The sequence below is a fragment of the Crinia signifera genome, chromosome 2 (genome assembly GCF_055691185.1).
Source record: "Crinia signifera chromosome 2, ASM5569118v1, whole genome shotgun sequence".
NCBI classification, from domain to species: Eukaryota; Metazoa; Chordata; class Amphibia; order Anura; family Myobatrachidae; genus Crinia; species Crinia signifera.
The window spans coordinates 313,123,718-313,144,794 of record NC_139218.1 but is presented as its reverse complement, the minus strand read 5'-3'; the positions used below and the strand labels follow the sequence as shown (position 1 = coordinate 313,144,794).

General features: G+C 45.6%; 1 protein-coding gene across 3 annotated transcripts in view; it reads left to right on the top strand.

Annotated features, from left to right (window-relative positions):
* The window catches only part of ERICH6B (glutamate rich 6B), a 122,998-nt gene that overhangs the window by 16,423 nt on the left and 85,498 nt on the right, over positions 1 to 21,077 (top strand). For all 3 annotated transcript variants that reach the window (XM_083168966.1, XM_083168965.1, XM_083168967.1), the window contains exons 2-4: positions 8,677 to 9,007; positions 11,289 to 11,337; positions 12,813 to 12,940. In XM_083168966.1, coding sequence (XP_083025092.1) covers positions 8,749 to 9,007; positions 11,289 to 11,337; positions 12,813 to 12,940 — 436 coding nt within the window. In that variant the 5' untranslated portion in view covers positions 8,677 to 8,748. The remainder of the gene's footprint in view (positions 1 to 8,676; positions 9,008 to 11,288; positions 11,338 to 12,812; positions 12,941 to 21,077) is intronic.

Genomic DNA, 21,077 nt, shown 5'->3' with positions numbered 1-21,077 from the left:
TGTCCCCTCTAGCGGCATCTAACAGGCTCTATGCGCGAGGATCCGCCCATATACAGGGCGGGCGAGAGGTTACATATCTCTCCTTCCTAGTTCTCTTGCGTTCCAGCCGGCGTGCTGCTGGAACGCAAAACCCGGAAGTAACATGCGTGTCACTACGCGGACATCCGGTCCGGACTCTGACACAGTGGGCACACTAATCAAGGTAATAGCATGTCTACACGCTTGATTTTCATTTATTTCATTTATCTTATTTGTCCTCACCAGCGCTAAGCCTGTCTAATTGTATCTATATGTGTATTAAGCTGCAAAACAGATATATCTGTCTAGTTTGTGTGCGTTTCACTAGCACCACCAATGGCTGATTGAGCCTCACAGATGTGAGCAATGTTGTTAATCTAAGGGGTATAAATATGACTGCAGTGGCATGTGTCAGTATATCTCTCTTCTCTACCTGCTGTGCTGATGGCTAACCTTTATGTCTTGACAAAGGCCCCTTGAGGGTTGAAACGTCGACTTTTTGAGTGATTCTTTGCATTAAAATTGCTGACTGAAGCTAAACTGGTGAGTGCCCCTGCTTTTTATTAAGCATCCTGGATATATATATATATATCTTGTGGGTGCAGGCGGCACTCAGGGACGGACAAAAATTTCAAATCACGGTGAAACTTTAATCTACGTTTCGGGGTTCAGGACCCCTTCATCAGGATATATATATATATATATATATATATATATATATATATATATATATATATATATATATATATATATATATATATGGAAAGAAAATAGATAGAGCGCACAGTCAGAAACCATATATAAATTTATAATAGTTTTACTGATATTTTTAGCAAAAATAAAAACTGACATACATGGGATAAAAATATAGGTAAATCGCCACAATACGGCGCTTGTCACCAGCACAGCGGGGTCGACCAGATCTTTAGGAACACGCAGGGTGATCAGCCCAGCGGGGTTCGTCCACCCGCCGCAGTCAGGACAGAGCCGAGTACGTCTTCCACCGGACCAAAGGATGTCAGCCGTCAGCAAAGGAAAGTAGCCACGGTCGTGGCTACTTTCCTTTGCTGACGGCTGACGTCCTTTGGTCCGGTGGAATGACTGTGTTATTGCATCTGTTAATGTCAGACAGGTTTTATAGCAGTTAGCACAGAGATTCCTTAAATTGTCAATTGTTTCATTGAGACTTGAATGAGTCATCTAGATATGCCACCACTGGAATATTAAATAATCTGCACCTGATAACTGAGTTGTGTAGTTAAGCAAGATATGAACGGTTAGCTCCGTACAGACCTGCCTGCAATCAGCATAATGCTGCTGACTGTTAGCAGGGAGCCTCCAAATGTGCCACCTCACCACCACCATGCTCAGGAGCAGCCTGGCTGTATTCAGACACCACACAGTCCAAGCAGTTACAGCAGTTCAATGCAGATGTCTGATCGTCCAGCAGGACAGGCTAACTTACCAAAACCCCAAGCTGCATTTCTAATCATGGTTGCTCCCTCTTGATCACAGGTGCTCCTCCATGATCACGGTTACAGGCCACCTTTCCCCCCCTTTGATTGCGGGTACAGCCATCTCCCTAAGTCTGTACTACCTTACAGTGTTATACTGTACTGTGCTGCTGACCTAAACACCCTGTATAATTGTACTGCCCTATCTACTCTGTACTACCCTATCCACTTTTCTATTATATTATAGCACGCCACCATAACCACTGAATGATACTGTACTGTGCTGTGCTAAACACTCTGTATTATATTGTACTGTATGCTGCCCTAACTACCCTGTTACTTTACTGCGCCTCAAACCCCCTTCCCCAGTTCAGGCTCATGAATATAGAATCCTCTTTTTGACCATGCACCTTGCTATAATGTCCCATTTCATTGTTCCATCCCAGCCACCCTCAGCATTATGTCTAGTGCCTGATTCAGAGCCACTCCCTAGGCAGTATATATTTGCTGCCTAGCGAGCGGTTAAGTGCTGACTGCCGCTACCCCGATGAACGCCCACCCCCTCGTGGCCAGGCAGCCAATCACCATGGCTGCTTGTGCGCAAGCTCTGATTGGCTCAGGAGCTGCACCATATTTGAAATGGCTGAGAGCTGCCGGTGGGGTGAGGGAAGCCTGCAGCAATGCGCTCCTCTCTTCTAGTCTCCCAGTGGTAGCAGCAGAGGCACAGGAGGGGTGAGGGAAGCCAGTGGTGCTGATCTGCACTCTCGTTCACCTCTCAGTGGCGGCAGGCTGCTGGAGGAGTGGGTAAAGAGCAGCAGGGGATGTGGGGTGGTACGTAAGGCCGGCGCCACCACTAGGCAGCTTTAGGTGGAAGTTGGAGCAGGTCCCCCCCTGGATGGCATGGAGGTGAGCGGAAAAATTCCCCCCTGCCCCCCATGGAGTGACCAGGCTGGGGTGACAGCAGCACGCCCGGCACATCCCCCCCCCCTCCACCTAGCAGCGGGCCAGGTAGCTGGGTCCACCGCACGACCGGCACCACCCCCCGTGCATTGCAGCAGGCCGGGTAGCCACGTCTGCAGCATCGCCCATTCCCCCCCCCCACCCCCCCGTGGAGTGACCAGGCTGGGGTGACAGCAGCATGCCCCGCACACCCCCTCCCCCCCCACTCCTGTGTAGCAGCAGGCCGGGTAGCTGGGTCCACCACACACCCAGCATCACTCCCCCTCCAGTGTGTAGCAGCAGGCCGGGTAGCTGGATCTGTCGCACACCCGGCATCACACACACAACCCTCCCCTTGCGTGTGTAGCAGCAGCCTGGGTCTACCGCACGCCAGACACCCCCCCCCCCATACGTGGAGTCATTGGCACTCTGGTGCCTTGGTGGTACGGCGCACCGGCAACATATATCTTAAAGGTACACTGTACCACTCCGTACCCCCTTACTTGCACCACTGGGCCTTCCCCTGTTCTCTACTGTGCATAGCAGATGTTGCAATGATTTTAGAGATAATGATCATGTTATTTGTTCCAAAATAGAAGTTGTACAAAGAAATATTAAAGAAAAAGTTTTTTATTAATGAAAAAATTAAGAGAATTCACTACAATAATATAAATGGAAAACTAAACCATTACATATTTGAAATAAATAAGTAGCTTAATAAAGTATGAGATAATATAGTACTTCTTTCTAAGTAAGGAGACAGAACAACATGCATGTGAGAAAAACAAATAGCCGACCATTTCAGCATGAACCCTTTTCTGCAGTGCTAAATAACACATCTGGCCTCAGACATTTATGCCAGAAGAAAGAGGCAGGTTGATAATGTCTGTTGTTGTTTCAATATTACAACAGCTACAGGGCAGTCAGCCCCTTCGTCTGAACCAAACCTGGAAGTGGCAGAGAGAAGTAATTGAGTTCAAATGATAAATTGGCTTTATGTTTCAGATCACCTTGTCATCCAATTCTCACCAGCTTGGTGTGTGAGTCAGAAAAGATTGTGTTTTTATTAAGCTCTTAGCGGGATTACTATTGCTCCCAATCTGCCTTTATTACTCCAATATTCCATGATGGGAGGCAAGCAACACATGGCTTACAGGCAATACATGGGAAGCCAACTATGCATCTGTTATATAGTACATTTATGGAACACATACATTAGGCCCCAAGCCCAAGGTATACCTTCGGTAATTTCATCAAACAGCTTCCATCTTTATATATAAAAATGTATGTATGTGTGTGTATGTTTCAGCATAACTCTTGAATGCCTGGAGCAATTTACACCAAATTTACAATCTGAAAAAAAATACTGTGGGGTAAGACACCCCTAGCACACCTGTGGGGGTCCCGGAGATCAAAAAGGGCTCTACACAAAGTGGGTCAGGGAAGCAAGATATGGCACATTTGCATAGAGGGGGTAGAGGACATTGATTGGGTTCAGATTAGGTTTACAGCCACTTAGGCCCCAATCCAGACCCCACCGGGGGCCCAAAAAGGGGTCCGGCCACTACACAAAGTGGGTCTGGGATGCAACATATGGCACAGTTGCATAACAGAGGGGGTTGAGGACATTGATTAGGTTCACATTAGGTTCACAGCCATAGGCGTGCACAGCACATTTTATTAGGGGGTGCACCATAAAAGGGGTGTGCGTAGCACCATCTATTGGGCATGTCTAACACCGCCCATTGGGTGTGTCTAACACTGCCAATCAGGTGTGTCTACCATCATCTATTTGCACTCCCTACAATATAAAACATCTCTCAGCCACATCATAAAATTCTGCCTATTTCAGATTTAATCTTGTAATTACTCTGTGTAACAGTACATGCAAATAAAGTCAAAAACATATGGATGATGCAGGTATGTAGTGATATGGTCATGATCTAATTTAATTTACAATGCAAAACACACATAATTGATGGATGCGCGCTTCTTTAAATAGAATGCAGTTCTAAAAAGCAAAAGTCTTTGGGAAAAGGTATTGCTGGTATTGCTAGTGGCAGGGAGGTGTTCCTAAGGGTGGGGCACAGCATTAGGGGGTGCCTGTGCACCCCCAACACTCAATGTGCCCACTCCTATGTTCACAGCCACTTAGACCCCCAATCCTGACACTGCCGGGAGCCCAAAAAGGGGTCCGGCCACTACACAAAGTGGGTCAGGGATGCAACATATGGCAAAGTTGCATAAAGTAGAGGGGGTTGATTGGGTCCAGATTAGGTTTACAGCCACTAACACCCGCAATCCCGACACCGCCAGGGTCTACAAAGTGGGTCAGGGATGTAAGATATGGCAGAGTTGCATAACATAAATGGGATAGAGGACGTGGGATTTATGAAAAAAGAACTGTGCTCAGATCCAGAATCCAACCACAGACAGGTGTATTACGGTCACACCATGGGCATGTTGAGCCACTAAGCTTAAACAAAAAAAAGGTGAAGTAATGCTCATTGCACATCCAATCCCGGGCAACAGCGGGTACCTAAGCTAGTATATACTGTAGTTTAAAAAAATGCATCCTTCAACACCAATTGCCTTTGATGCATGAAGCAATTCAATTGTGTTTGTAGAGAGGAGGTTGCGGTGGCCTTATGATTTAGAAGGACTTAATGCTCAGCCTGACTGTGGCCACACTTTCTGTGGTGACAATGCTCCACACCCCTTTAGAGAAATTATGTCCCAGAGGTCAGAAAAGGGCACATATAATACATAAGGCACAATGGGGCAGATGCACAGTATTAAGCTTTAGCAAGAGATAAATGCAAGGGTGATAAGGAGAGATAAACGCCCAGCCAATCACCTGCTAACTGCCATGTCACAGGCTGTGTTTGAAAAAAGTCAGGAAAGAGCTGATTGGCTGGACGTTTATCTCTCTTTATCGCCCTTGCATTTTTCTCTTGTTAAGGCTTAATATATCTGCCCCAATGGACCTTATTCTGGTCCAGGCGTTCCCATGTGAATTCGCGCAAGAGCGCAATGTTTCCTAAATGTGCATGTGCATTTCTGCAAAGCTAAGACACCTGAGACACCTTAGTTTTGCATGTACCTTCCGCGTCATTTGATGGTCGGAGACCATCGAATGATGTGGGTTTAGCCCCGTAGGCTGAGAATGGATGTTTATGCAAAACATCAATTTGCAGCCGTGAGTGCGAATGCACCCTGCGAAGAGGGGTGTCGGCCTGTGCGAGCAGCGGGAGGCCTTAAAAAGACACAACTTGCTGGGAACTACCAAGCACTGCGAACTTCACAGCGCTGCGTGTCAACCAGAATGACCTCCAATGTGCCCCTGCATTCATGTTTGACATAAACCAAGAAGAATTATAGGGAAAAATTATAGGGGGGAAGTCAATATCGTTAAACATGTAACGCAGCCAGCATTTGTTGCAAGGGGACCGATGCTTGGCGTATGCGCATGCACAGCCGCATTTCTGCGCATGTGCATATGCCAGGTGCGTGCAGCCACGGTCTGCTCATGGGTGTGTCTCTATTTCTGTAAATACTTTCAACTAATTATATATGCCTGGAAAAGGCAGGGGGCTGGCATAGGAAAAATGCAATAGGGTGCATAGAATAGGGTGGAAAATGGCAAAGAGGTTGAAATATGCAAGGGCCCTGGCACAGAAGTGAGGGAAAATAGAAGCTGCAGATATACTTCCCTTCCAGCGGCGGCTGCAGACTTTGGGCTGCAGTGCTGACCATGTATAGCCAGCACTGAGAGCATCGGATGATATACTGTATATGCACACTCCCTCCAGCCAAAGAGTGCAATGGCATATACAGTATATATAGCCAAGGTAGAGGTGCAGCACTTGGACTAACAAAACAGGTAGAATATATTACAAATTCAGCCACTTACAGGATGCAGGGAGATATACTACCGGGTGCCCTCCAAAGGTGCACCCGCAGAACGCCGATTTCCTAAGATACTTGAAGGGTGAGGTGGTACTCCAGTCATAAAAAATACTGAAAGCCAAAACTTGGTAGACAACATTTCAGCACCTTTTATGTGGTCACCTAAGTTTACAACACCATATACCCCTTATACAAATCATGCAACACAATAGTAACTTCCTTATACTGTACTTGTCTCTTACACATTATGCCACATGGAATGAGCCAAAATTAACACTATGGCACACGGATTGAGTCAAAATTCACATTATGCCACACAGATTAAGGCAAAATTCACATTTTGACATATGGATTGAGCCACAATACACACTATACCAAACGGATTGAGCAAAAATTCACAATATGCTTCATAAAAATTTACACCGTTAATCCACACACCATAATGTCCATTACGTATTATGCCAAACACCATAATGACTATTAAAAATTATGCTACATTAGTACTGCTTACCTACATGCTCATTGCCAAGGGTTCCATGCTCATTGCCAGGGGTCCCATGCTCATTGCCAAGTGGGAATATATGCTTGTGGTAACTGGGGGACAGCCGCCGCTGGGCAGAAGTGACAAGCCATTTACAGCCGGGCAGAGAGCAGGGGATGGGGGGGGCTGCCTGGCTGTATTCAGAGCACTGCAGGTCGCGACTATTTGAAATAATAGCCCTTTCACATCAGAAAATGCAGGGACTTACCCAGGAATATGGTCCCAGGATCATGCAGGGACATTCCCAGGCTGGCCACGTTTACAGAAAACCACCCCCACACCCCTTTAATCAACCAGCTATATCTTTGGAACCAACGGATCTATTTACATGACCAGTATCATATTGAAGAAATTTTGAGTGGGCTTCAAATGATTTTGGTCCTGTGAAACTGGACTATTTGGTTTCAGAGAAATCTGCCCTCAAACAACATGAACAGCCAGAAATTACATTTCAGAAATGTATTTTCGGTTTACCCGCAATATCTATGGAACTAATTATCCCATATGGACCAGCCTGGTATCGGGTGGGAGTCGGAATTAGTGGGTCCCATGTTATCCTATGGGGAAAACGTTCCAGCTTTGCCTGGCTGTATCTCCGGTTCCCAGGGAACACGTGGCCAGGCGGACTCATTGGAAAGCCCTGGCCCTAGCTACTAAATGGGCCTATTTGGAGAGTGGACCTGGAGCAATAGCTCCATCAGGCCCATTGTTAATCCAACCCTGCCCATGTAAATGCTGTCCGTTACCCTGGTAATCGGGCCGTGACGTTGGTGATGGGGGCGGACAGCTGACATCACCAGCTGTCAGCTGCCTGTCCACTTCCTCCCAAGGGTGCACGCAAATCTAAGTGACCTGAGAGTCACTTAGATATGCCTGCATGTTCCACATCATTTAATGGTTGGCGAATCAACCAGAATAATCCGCAAAGGGTGTTCATTTCTATTAGGAGATGCAGCAAAGGTTGCAGACACCTGTTTTCAAATGAAATTATCTCATTAATATTAAAGCGCAGAATTTTCTGCGCTATATAAGAACCTGTTAATAAATAAATAATTCATATTGGATGCTTACCTCCACCATACTAACCTATTCTCCTGGAAGTTGTGGGAGATTCACAGTTTTTGGGGTAGTCCCCAAGTGACTTCGGAAGAGTGGGTTCTCCTCCTGCATCCTACCTGCTTCCTACGAAAGTGGGCAGGATACACATATAGGAGGTTATTCTGGTTGACTCGTTCGGATGCGAATTGGCACCCTTGCGAGTCAACCAAACCCCGCCTTGCGAATGGTGGCCATCCGGTGATGTCAGCTGCCATCCCCCCGCACCCACATCATCGGCTATTAGCAAAAGAACGCCCAGGGTTCTTATGGGAACGCCCCTGCCCAGCGACCACAAAGGCCACAATCTGTTTGCCGTGCACAGAAATGCGCATGCGCATACAACAAACATCAGTCCCCTTGCAAACGAGTGGCCACAGCGAATGGATCTGAATAAGGTCCATAAAGCAGGGAATCGCAGGTCCTCACAGATGGGCTGAAATTATGCAAATCACTATAATTTTAGCCCCGTCCTCTCCTAGAGGACCCTAAGAGGTGTAGCTAAATACAGTATGACTGCCTTTATGTTATGTCTGTAAAATGTTTGGAAACTACAATAAAAATGTATTGAATTTAAAAAATAATATGACCTCCACTGTGTCAGCTACTGTAAAACCGACATACAACATACATATTGCATCTGCACTTTTATCTTTTATGCACCCATAAAAGCTTTAAATGTTAACAAATATCAATACGTTTTTGTTTTTTGTGCTGCAGAATGTGCGTAATTCAACTGTAAGCTAAACCTCAAACATATTGACCATATGAAGATAAAACAAGAACAATACAATGGCAAACAAATCTGATGACCATCTGCAAGAGCATGTATCACACCCCAGTGCGCTAACAGTGGAGAATGTGACCAAATTAGAGCTGCAGTATAAACCTTTTGATGCGGTTCACCAAGAGAGGCAGAAAGTGGAGAAATATATCCTGAAGACCCAGCAGTCAGGAGAACTACAGCGGAGCACAGGGTCCTTGCTTCTCACATTGCAAGAACAAGATTCCCGACATTTGTGGAAAAGCGACATAAACACAACAAAAGATGGTATGTTCTATTTTGATATTTATGTTTCACAGTTTTGAGAATGTATTTTGTAACAAAGGGGTTTATTCATGAAGCAGTGAAAAGAGTGAGCCTATGGGGAAGTTGCAGATGTCAACCAATCAGTTTTGAGATAACAGTTAATACTGTAGCAGCTGATTGGTTGCCATGGCACATTAGCGGCTGGAGCCAAGCTCTTGGTAAATCTGAATGACAAGAAACTCCCTCAGAAACCTATGGAGTCTGCTTTGCAAATGGAAATGTGGGGACTGTTGCAGATATCGTAGATAACTGCTGCAGTACATCCTTCTAAAATCCAGGGGATTCTTAAAACGGCTTTCAGGGGGTATCCTGCAAATATACTGCATAGTTGCCGACTTTTATGCTGCCCTCTCCGGTAAAGGGCAGCCAGCTCACTAAAGCAGGGGGCGGGGCCATCGCCAGGAGGAGAAGGGGTCGGTTTGGGGGCAAAGCCATGGACGGGCTGGCCTATTCGGGGCATGTCTAGAGCAAACGCGTCATTTTAGCCACGCCCCCGCAGTGCAATGCTGGTATTTCAGGCATTGCACTGTGGGTGGCAGAGCTAAAATGCAGTGATTGCGTCATTTGACCCGGCGGACCACCCCGCTGGGTGGGGGTTTGCGAGTGATGGAGGGAAATGTGGGAGGGTTACCCTCCTTTCTGGGGGGCTGGGAGGGGGACCCGATTTCTGGGACCCTCCCGCTCATTCCGGCAGGGTAGGCAACCCTGATATACTGTAGTAAATATGCTTACTCATCTGGATGGGGCGGCAATCCTTCCGGCTTGAAGATTCTGTCCATCCGGTTGGCATTCCTATCCCGCTGCCAGCAGCTCCCAGAGCCTCAGTAGTCTAGCAGCAGTGGTTTCTACTGACAGAAGTCCATGGGCACTGCAATGAAAGTCCATTTAGGTGACTGTGAGTTGCCCAATCAGAGATCAGTTCTCATTCTTAGGGGTTTATAAGGGTTCATCCCAGGATTTCCAGATGCCAGAGCAACGCTTTTCATAGCCAGTCTCTGTTCAAGAGTCCTGAGCTCCTTTTCTGTGCAATTCTTGCATTTGGGTAATTCTTTGTATAAAAGTGATTCTTAAGTTCTCATGTAAAGCAGTCCAGGTCATCTGGTAATTCTCCGGTTTTTAGTATTCTTTAGTCATGCAGTCCAGTTTATCTGGCCCGAGTATTCTTCAGTTCTTCAGTCATCTGGTTCAAGCTGTCTGGTAATTCTCCGGTTCTTAGTATTCTTTAGTCATGCAGTCCAGTCCATCTGGCCCGAGTATTCTTCAGTTCTTCAGTCATCTGGTTCAAGCTGTCTGGTAATTCTCCGGTTCTTAGTATTCTTTAGTCATGCAGTCCAGTCCATCTGGCCCGAGTATTCTTCAGTCATCTGGTTCAAGCTGTCTGGTAATTCTCAGTTTCTGAGTTTCTTTAGTCTTCAGTCCACTCTCGGTTCTGGTCCAGCATTCCTGCGTTTTAAGACTCCTAGAATCAGAGCTAACAAAGAGGACTCAAGTAGGCACGTTGGGCACTGCAGAAGTCCATAGCACCTTGTGGGAGTTCCCGGTGAATCTCTCCGGTGTGTTAGACTCTGCACCCCTGTTCTTGGTTCTTCTTGCTAGTTTCCGCTTATCTACTGTTCATGCATTGACAATATATCAAACCCGCATTATTCCAACTTCCTAGAGTAATCTCTGCCAGGGCACAAGAACCACAAAACAGCAGTTCCATGACAATGCTGATGCGTCAAGTGAGGTTATATTAGGGATATAATACAGAGCTATAGGTATTAACCCTTTGTAGTCCAGATTGTTTTTTGCAATTCAAACACTCTGGTTAAATGTTTAAATTAATTTATTATTTTTTTTTTTTAATTCAGAAATGGTCTACATTGATTGTTGAATGGAGTTAATGTTCTTATTTTAAAGGGGGTCACCATTAGATCTGCTACTAGCGCTAGGGCTATTGAGCCTGACTAGACATTGGACCTGAAAGGGTTAAAAATATGGCTATCTAGGTAGACCATTTCTAAATACAATATATATAACCATGGACAAGCGATGGTCAAGGATACGCTTTTAGAGAGGTGATTCCAACTATTAACTATACTTTGTGAATTAGTTTTTACTAGAATCTTTCACTAATGTTACAGCCATATAACAGAAGGTGATGGCAGAAGATGTGTGTGTGTGTTTGTGTATATACTCTCATCATTGCATTATTTACCAACATAAATGAGAAATAAGTCTGTATATTTTTTCCATGCAGGTAACAATAAAGTGTTTGCACCAAGTGATTCTGTAACACAAATAAATAGGTACAGTATGTTCATTGTTTTTATTGGTGTTAAACGGTCCGTTTAATGGATCCGTTCTGTGTTGAAACAGCACACATCGGATCGGATCGCATCCCTAGTGCATGCAGTGTGCATGCACTGCGATCCGATCCGATGTGTACCTAGTACAAAAAGTATGTGCAGAACATACTTTTTGTACCGTACTATGTGATGCGCGGGAGCGCACATCGCATAGTACAGAACGGAGACATACACACGGACCGTGTATTGGCTCCTTTAGTGTAATAAATGTTCTATTCCACAGGCTACGGTCACTAGGTCTATAAGCATTAGGTCGACAAGCAATAGGTCAACACCGCTAGGTCAACAAGCATTAGGTCGACATGCAGGAAGGTCGACATGCAGGAAGGTTGACCTGACTGAATGTCGATGTGGTTTAGAACGACAGAGTCATTAGGTCGACATGGGTAAGGTCGACAGTCAAAAGGTCGACAGGGGTTTTTTCACCTTTCTTTTTTTTGAGCCGACATGTGCCGACAGGCGGTATTTCATGCCCTACCATCCACTAGGGCGTGGTGGGAGAATATAATAGTGTGCCGAGCATAGTGAGGCATCACGCCCGAAGCATAGCGAGCGCAGTGAGCCATGCGAGGGGACGCAGTGCTACGTTTAAGTGTCCATGTTGACTGTGTCGACATTAGGGACAAAAAAAGTGAAAAACCCAATGTCGACCTAATGAACCTGTCGACCTAACCCATGTCGATCCTTCGGTCATGTCGACCTTGCCGCATGTTGACCTTTAGTCATGTTGACCTTCATGCAAGTCTACCTAGTGGTGTCGACCTAATTCTTGTCGACCTAGTTGCTGTCTACCCAATGATCCATAGCCCTATTCCACATTTTTCCAAGCAATTTGTTTCCTACAACTAGGAGTAATGTATAAAGGAGTTACATATACTGCATCCCCGGCCTGTGCTCCTCAGTCTGCCATAGAGCTACTGTACATCTTTCCTCATACTTCATGCAGATAATATTTTTCTGTGAGATATAAAATAATACAGCAGTCATTTACAAATTGACACTTTCTCAATTTGTATTTTAAAGTTAGGATCCTTCTACCTTTTGCTGGCCCCTATATGACGTCACACATTGTGATAACACATTTACTGTAGGTTGAGCGCCACAGAGATTACAATGAGCAATTGATGGCTTGTTTTTTGCAGTCTAATGCGGCTCTCCAGTTATGAGTGGCAATAGCCAGGTGCGGGCACACCTTTCTGTCCAGGTCAGGGCACAAGTCCTGGCAGTTTACCCCTGATGGCAGCCCTGCCAGGATATGTACTGTATGCACTACATGGATTGTGGACAGTCTCCCTTTAATCCATTAAAACACAGGGGCACAGGGGAATAGCAGTATGAGAGGGGTATATAATTATATCAGATCCAGTAGCACAGACTGAATAAAGCTTACATATTTCTTCTGGTGTTGCTTACAGCAAGGTACGGACTTCACAGTCCAAGAAGCCAGTGAATGTAAGAAAATGTAATAACACCCAGACTCAGACTGAAGACACTTGGCATGTTATATCACCGGCCATTACATCACCAGTCATTAGCAAAAGCGGTGAGTACAAATCCATACTATTGTTAGAGGAATGAAGTACCAAGCAGCGTAATGATTAAATATAAAGATCTGACTAGAGTAACTCCATAGTGGTATACAAGAAGCAGCCAGGATATAACTGGACATTTGTACAATTGAATAAACTGATTTATTTTATTTTTTTCATATTTGTTCTCAGAAGAGTAGCTAGGTGACAAGGTGCCCGGAGCAAGGGAAAGTTTCAACACCAGCCCCACAGGATTTTTTCTTCTTGCGGTAATGCCCCTTACACATTATGTCACACAAACCGTAATGCCCATTACACTTACTGACACACACTTTAATGCCTGTTACATTTTCAACCACACATCGTATTGCTTGTTACTTATTATGCGACACACCGTAATGCTTATTACATATTATGCCACAAACAGTTATGTCGCTGACACCTTGATGCCCCCACTAGTGCTGCTTTCACACACAATGCCCTGACCAGTGCCACTTACATACATAATGCCCCCTGAAGGGCTGCTTACATACATGCTCATTGCCAGTAGTAACATGCTTGTTCCCAGGAGTTACATGCTCTTTGCGAGGGGTTTCATACTCGCCAGATGCTACATGCTCATTGCCAGGAGGGGTTTCCTGCTCATTGGCAGGGGGGATTACATGATCGAAGCCAGTGGACTTTACATGCTCATTGCCAGGGGGTTACATGCTCTTTGCCAGATGTTTCATGCTCATTGGCAGTGGGGTTCGTTACATGCTCATTGCCAGGGGAGAGTTACCTGCTCATTGTCAGGGAGATTACATGTTCGTTGATAGGGGATGTTACATGCTCATTGACAGGGGAGGTTACATGCTCATTGACAGGGGAGGTTACATGCTCGTTGACAGGGGAGGTTACATGCTCATTGCAAGGGGGTTACAGTTTACAGGGGCAGTATCTGCATGTCCTATCCATTTACACTCGATTCAAGATGGAATATGGTACAGTACAGTGTATATTTTGCCCTTACTGGTACATTTCAGGTTGATAGTACTATCACAAGCATCCAAGTGCCTCACGTGCCTAATAGGAAATTCGGCACTGCCTGTAGTTACATTACAAGAAAACAAATATGAGTACATGCCATATGGATATAGGAATATTGGGACGGTTAAGGCTTTCTTTCTGCATCTTACTGACAGAGGCATCCTTTTGGAGAGCAGCTCAAATTCTGTTATATAAAATATATATATGTGTAAAGAATAGATTAGGTGAGATGTGCGCCAAGGTCCCATATAGTGCAATCCCCTTTGAATATGTGGGGTGTCAGCTCAGTCCAGGAACAGTGGTGTGCCGTTCAAAGGGTAATTTTGGAAAAAAAGGTTTGGTTTGGACTGTGATAGCGACCAGTATGCACGTATCAAGTACACATGGGACAGTATTTATAAATAAAAATAATCAATTTATTTAGCACAGAGAACAAAAATTATTTAAAAAAAAAAACAGAAAATGTATTGTATGCACAATAAAAGGTGGGAGGACGGTGTTTGTCAGTACAGCAGACTGACCAAACTGAAAATATACAATAAGTGAACTAATATCTGTTGTCTAAAAGAAGGATCACTAAAGTGCTTAAATAAAAGAGTAGATATAAGTATTCAGTTTAAAAAGAAAAAAAATAATATAGAGATCAGCTTAACTTAGAGCAGTGCGGTGAGGAGCAGGTGACCGAAGTTATCCCAACATGTTTCGTCCAACAGGATATATATAGTAAAAATCGGTACTTGTGTCATATCACGGTGCCCGGCTATGCTACGTTTTCAGCGTAGGCTAAGCTACGTTGTCAGCGTAGCCAAATGGCTACCTAGCGTAGTCAGCGTAGTCAGCGTAGCGCGCCTACCAACAGCTGCCTAGCATAGTCAGCGTAGTGCCTGTGCCAGCTCTCCCCAGGGGGCAGCGTGGATAGTGGGGGTGTTTCAGGAACACATTCACACCTGCCATATCATACATCTGAGACAGTAATGACGACATATGTCAACTGGTTACTGGATTTTAGTTAATAATAAAGAAGAAAAAAGCAACTTAACAAAGTACACGCCTATACGCTGGCCGCGGGAACACTACGCCGAATCGGACAGGGACGCTGACTACGCTGGCCACAGGAACACTACGCAGAATCTGACAGATACGCTAACTACGCTGGACGCGGGAACACTACGCCGCATCTGACAGATACGCTGTCTACGCTGGCCATAGGAACACTACGCTGATTCTGACAGGGACGCTACGCTAACTATGTAACGGGCGCCATGATATTACACAAGTACCTAAAACTCAGATTTTATTCATTAAAGTGACCGGAAAAAAATTGCTCCTGACTTTATAATTGAATTAAGGAAACTTGACTAGTTCTTTAGAGCATTTAAGATCCTATTCACCTTAAAATATGTAAAATCCCCTTAATTCTGGCTTAGAAAGTGCTTCAAAGTTTCTTTGACTTTAGTATTAAGATGTAAATCCTAAGCAAATATATGTACTTACACTTTACACTGTTACCTAGTGAGTTCTAAATATGAATGCAGGTGTTACTGTGTTACTTTTAGTGAGCCAATCCAAGTTGTTTGGTGTGTAATTTCAAACCAAGTTACTGCCTTGACCCGGGTGACAAAAATTTTAGACTCAGCCCTGCCATGAATGTAAAGGCCAGTGAGGCCGTTGCCTAAAGGCCAGAGAGAGCCATCTAGTGTCTGTAAGAAGTAAGCTTTCAAATTATGTCCCAGTAAAAAAAAACATCCACAAGGGTCTTTTTTAAGTAATTGGAGGCAGGGTAACCATTAGTAATTGCCAGCACAGCTGATAGCGTTTCTATGATGCCACAGTCAGAGGTCACCCCAGCCAAAGCATTTCTGATGGTTTTCAACAATCAGACAGGCCACTCACAGCCAATAAACAGACAGTTACCAGGGTAGCAGGCGCTGATTGGCTGTAGGCCATAAAAGTGATGGAACTCATGTGGGTTCCGTCACTTTCAGGAGAAGAGCTACATACTGTATAGTGCTTCTCAGTATGGATAATTTAGGTTAGTGGGTTTTTTTTTTTTTAACAACTGGGCATTCTACTGGAGAAGGGAACTGTCCGCAGCCCTGGACTGCTACTGGAGAAGGGGACCGACAGATGCCAGGGACAAGCTAATTATGTTCACTGGGAGTGTAGTCAAGGGCAAAATCAGTCGGCCTGCATGTACTGTGGTTATTTTAATATCCTGCATATTGGTAATTGTGTTTCTCCATGTGCCAGTATGTGGTGGAGTCCCTGCTTCCCGAGGAATCCCCAACAGAATGGGCTGAGTAGTTCTTCAAACTAGTGCCATACTACTCTAGAAATGGAGCAATGAGTTATATCAGGGGCTCCACTTTAGAGACTTTTGCTCTTTCCTGCTAACACAAAATAGTAGCTATTGCCCAGGATTTGACTGGTCCAAAGAGGAACAGGGGACACCCCATCCTCCTCTTGGGTCAGGTTCCACACTGTGAACTTGAATTACACATTATACCAGGGTTGCCGACTTTATAATTCTCCTCTGCGAGAGAAGCCCGGAGAGGAGAGTTCCAGCAGCCGCTCAGGGGGTGGGGCTTAAGTGTGACGTCACCAAGCCCCGCCCCCATGATGGCAAACTGCCGAATTCACGGATCTCCGTGGAGGGGGCAGGGCTAAAATGATGTCATTTCAGCTCCGCCCCCTCCTCTGAGACCCAAGGATTGCGGCATTTTAATGCCGCGATCCGGGGCGCAGGGGGGGTCCCCCCTGAATCCGGGAGGGTTGCCCACCCGATGGGGGAGATGGCTGCAGGGCCCTATTCAATGCTGTCTTCCCCGACAGCATTGAACAGGGGTTCTCCGCAGATCGAGCCCGACATCACAAGCTGTCGGGCTCGTTCTGACGAGAAAAGTCGGAAATAGGCTAGCTCCCAGCCGGAGCTCGTCTATTTCCGTCCTAAACTCGCGGCCACACCCCCTTCTCGCCGCTCAGCGGCCGGGACATTGAATCCCAACTGCCGAGCTCCAGTCGAGCAAAGCGAGAACGGGACAGGGGCACGGCTGTCGAGCTTGCTCGACAGCCGTTCCCCTGACATTGAATACCCCCTAAATCTGCATATCCTGCCCACTTCCCTAGGAAGCGTGTAGGATGCTGGAGGAGTACTCACTCTTCCAAGGGACTACCACAAATAGCTTCAGGCTCCCACAACATCTGTGAGAGTAGGTAAGTATATCAAGAGGCCTAGCCCACGCACTCTCTCATGGTTAGGCAAACCAGTATGGCAGCTGGCCACATCCCTTTTGGAGAATAGGCACACTTACAAGCATGATCCCTAATACTGCATTTCCCTGGTGGGCACTTTAATGCCCCAGTCTGACATTGGTATTGCCTCAGTATATTTTGGCGTCTTTTCCCTGGTGTACTTTTGCATGGGATGCACAGTGGCGTAAGAATAGCTCCGCAGACCCCGTGGTCGTGGGGGGGGCGCTGTGTAAGTGTGGGCGCCGGGGGTCTGCGGGACTATTGTAATGGCAAACACACACACACACACACCCCCCCCCCCCCCGCCGACGCCACCCATGCCCCGTGCCTTACTTTCTGCTGTCCCTCAGGGACCTGCAGCCGGCTCCCCTCCTGGCTTCTGCTGAAATGAACCATCATAAAATGTCCGCCCCCATACAGCAGACAGTTCTCTGAAACACTGGGGGGGCCCACTCCTGAAATTTTCGGCGGGGGGGGCACGGTTTTGATGTTTACGCCACTGGGGATGCAACACCAAGTACGTAATATTGTACCACATCAGATTCCACCTCCTTATACAATGTGTGCAATAGGCCATAAAGGCAGAGGTCACAGTACAGTTACCACAATATGAAATTGTAAGCATCACACACTGCTCAATCAGATCAATGTATTTCCTTTTCTACTCCAATGGTTTTCTCAGTCACACCCTCCAGGCTGAAAATCCCTTTGGAGAAGAGACCTTAAAAGAAGTGGGTTATTTGTTTTTATTATTCAATAGCGAATAGCGTATAAGGCATTTGCAAATTCACATTTTGATGTGCTTCTTTTTTTATTTTTTTGATGAGAAGCATATTTTCTTCAAAGTGCTTTCCCTTCTTATCTCCAAGTATAGAAAAAGAGCGAGTTTTCTACAATGTCTCATAAAATGATAGTCCCTTTTTTTTAAGTTGATAGAATTTCGCCTGCAGAAACATGAGTGAAATGGTTTCTGACCTCAGTAAGGTAGTGTAGGAATGTTGATATGCCCGTCTTCTGATTCCTGACATTGGCACATGGCTTAACCTATGCTCCGATTCCCGTGTGTTGAACTGCACTCAGAAAGCTTATTCGGTTGACCCAAGTAACCTGAAGATATTTTCTTGATCTAGATTTCTTATGTCTGGCTCTCTCCCAGCGGATGATTTGCTCTTTCAATAATTACATCCCAGATGCTTACAGCTAGCAGAACCAATATCCTGCGAGGATGCAAAATCTTAATTTATAGCCGTAGCTTTCACTAAGATCTCAGAACAGTGTCCTGGCCAAACAATTATATAAATGGTGAAACCGCTATTTCAGTATCAGTCCACATCCATATTTAATAAAGAAAGGGATATGTTACATACAATAGTATTCTGCACACAGATTTAATACTCAATACAGGTCGTGTCTCCCTTATCTGTGTACTCCAAAAACTGAAATATTCAGAAAACCGTGTTTTTTCAGAATATTTTGGGGGTTTTCTTGTTTGTTCCCCCCCCCCGCCCCTTTTTAATCATAATTACCTCATCCCCCAATGTCCACGGTGGACTCCGCGATCCTCTTCAGCGGCATCTCAGGACCCAGGGGTGCATTGCATGAATGCGCAGGCGCGCCAATGATGTCACCAGCGCGCCCGCACACTCGCACAATGCACCCCTGGGACCAGAGATGCCGCTGCAGAGGATCCTGTCCTGATGGGGACACCGTGGACCTCGGGGGACCATCAGGGCACCACAAGGGGACCAGGTAAGTATGGGAAAATATATATATTCCAAAATCCCCCAAAAATCCCTTATTCAAAATGTTTGTGGTCCCGAGCATTTCGGATAAGGGATACTCAACCTGTACTTCCATACTGTATGCAAAATAGTGTGTAATCTGTAGATTCCAGTAAAACAGTCCTGGCATTCTAGTGTGTTCGTGCGTTGCCCACATTTGCCAAGGCACATTGCGATCGCACTTACAGTAATTGACAGGTAGAGACTATTTGTGGGAGTTAGTGGGGAGTCGCGTCAAACATAGTGTGTTTCATGGCTGTTTTTGTGGTGTGCATCTGCCTTTAGCTGTGTTCATGTTTGTAGAGATACAGTACATGGAGCCAGAATTGCTTTTGCCATGGCCACTCTGCGTTGCCATATGTATACCTATGTGTATAGGTTCCGAATGTATATGCAGTTGCATCATGAGTTTGCAATCCCCTCCGATGGGCATCTCTATTTCTTTCAGGGCGGCATTTTTACTTGCTAGCATTAGCAATTCCGTAGCCTATTAAATGGTACTTGTGAAAGCATGTGGGTACAAACATGAATTAAAACCATTGTTCCCACAATCTGTTCAGTGCCTTCATCCCCTAAGAAGAAAGTGCAGTATATAAATATAATTCTACATATTATTATTAACAGTCTTAGTGGGGCAGATGTATTAAGCCTGAAGAAGTGATAAATAGAATATGATACTGAACAAGCCAATCAGCTCCTAACTGTCATGCTACAGGATAGGTCTGAAGATGTCAGTTATTAGGATTGGGGGCTTAGCAATTGCTTTTCTGGTAAAGGGCACCAAAATGTCTACTAAGCACGGTAAGCAGCAGTCGTTCACTGCTTCCCGAGTGGCTTAATGCCGCCCTGCCGAATGCCCGCCCCCCTGAATCCCCTCGTTATCACGCGGGAGGAAGTGTTCACTTACACATCCCCTTAAATGCATCAGCTAGCAGGAGAAATCATTCAATGATCGCCGACCATCGAATGATTTCTCCTGCCTTTGCAAATAAATGTCAATCTGAAGTGACTTTTATTTATGAGCACTAGGTCGAAGACGGGGCGGACAGGACGTCACCCAACCTCCCCCTGCAGGCATTGGCCCACCTGCATTCCCGTGGGAATTCCCAGCATTTTCATGGTGATGCCCATAAAACACTGGGCATTCCCTTGGGTGAGCCCCATTCCCACCGCCCCTGCCCCTCCTTCCCCACAAGGAATGGCCCGGCGAATGTGTAACTCACTGAAGACGTTTGTTGCCAGGGTCTGCACATGCATAAATACAAACTTGCACATGCGCAGACCCCCCACAATCGGAACGGGGATGAATTTGCCCCATTCCAAATGGTGTTGAATGATATAAGCGCACTGCTAGTATGGGCATTATACACCAGTTTTTCAGTGTGCGCCTTAGGCATGTGCTTTCTCTTTATAAAGTATGGGAAGTTTGGGCAAATTTATTTTGCAGGGGGTGCCGAACACCCTAGCGCTGGCCCTACATTGGATTCCTGTTATTTCTCAATCAAGCTTTCGTTGATCTTAAGATTTATTTATAGACCAGGGCAATGCAGTAGATGTGGTCTATCTAGATTCTTTATTACAATGCCTCACATATTAATCACATATTATTGCTCTAAAAATTATGAAGGATGGGACTGGGTAGCATCATTTGTACTTGGATGAAAAATTGGCTGGGGAATAGGGAACAGAGAATTGCAGTAAATTTAACATTTTCTAATTAGGCTAAAGTTTTAAGCTTAAGGGACTTTTTCTGGGACAACTTCTTTTTAATATTTTTATTAAAGACCAGGGGTATCAAACCGTGGCTCTTGAGCTGCATGTGACTGTTTTCTTAATGAGATGCAGCTCCCCTTCCACTCTGACATGGCGGTGAACTCTCTGCTGACAGCAGGTGTCAGCTCTTCCAACGGCCCCCGCCGAGCTGACATGCTGCTGAGGTCTCTGTTACCCACAGCTGTCAGCTCTTCCAGCTGGTCCCCGCCATGTAATGACGCACCACTGAGTTCTCTTCCCACCAGCTAAAGCCCCTCTGTGTATATGCAGTTAGACTACTGCAAATCTGGTGACACAGGAGGGCTGGGTTTGCCTT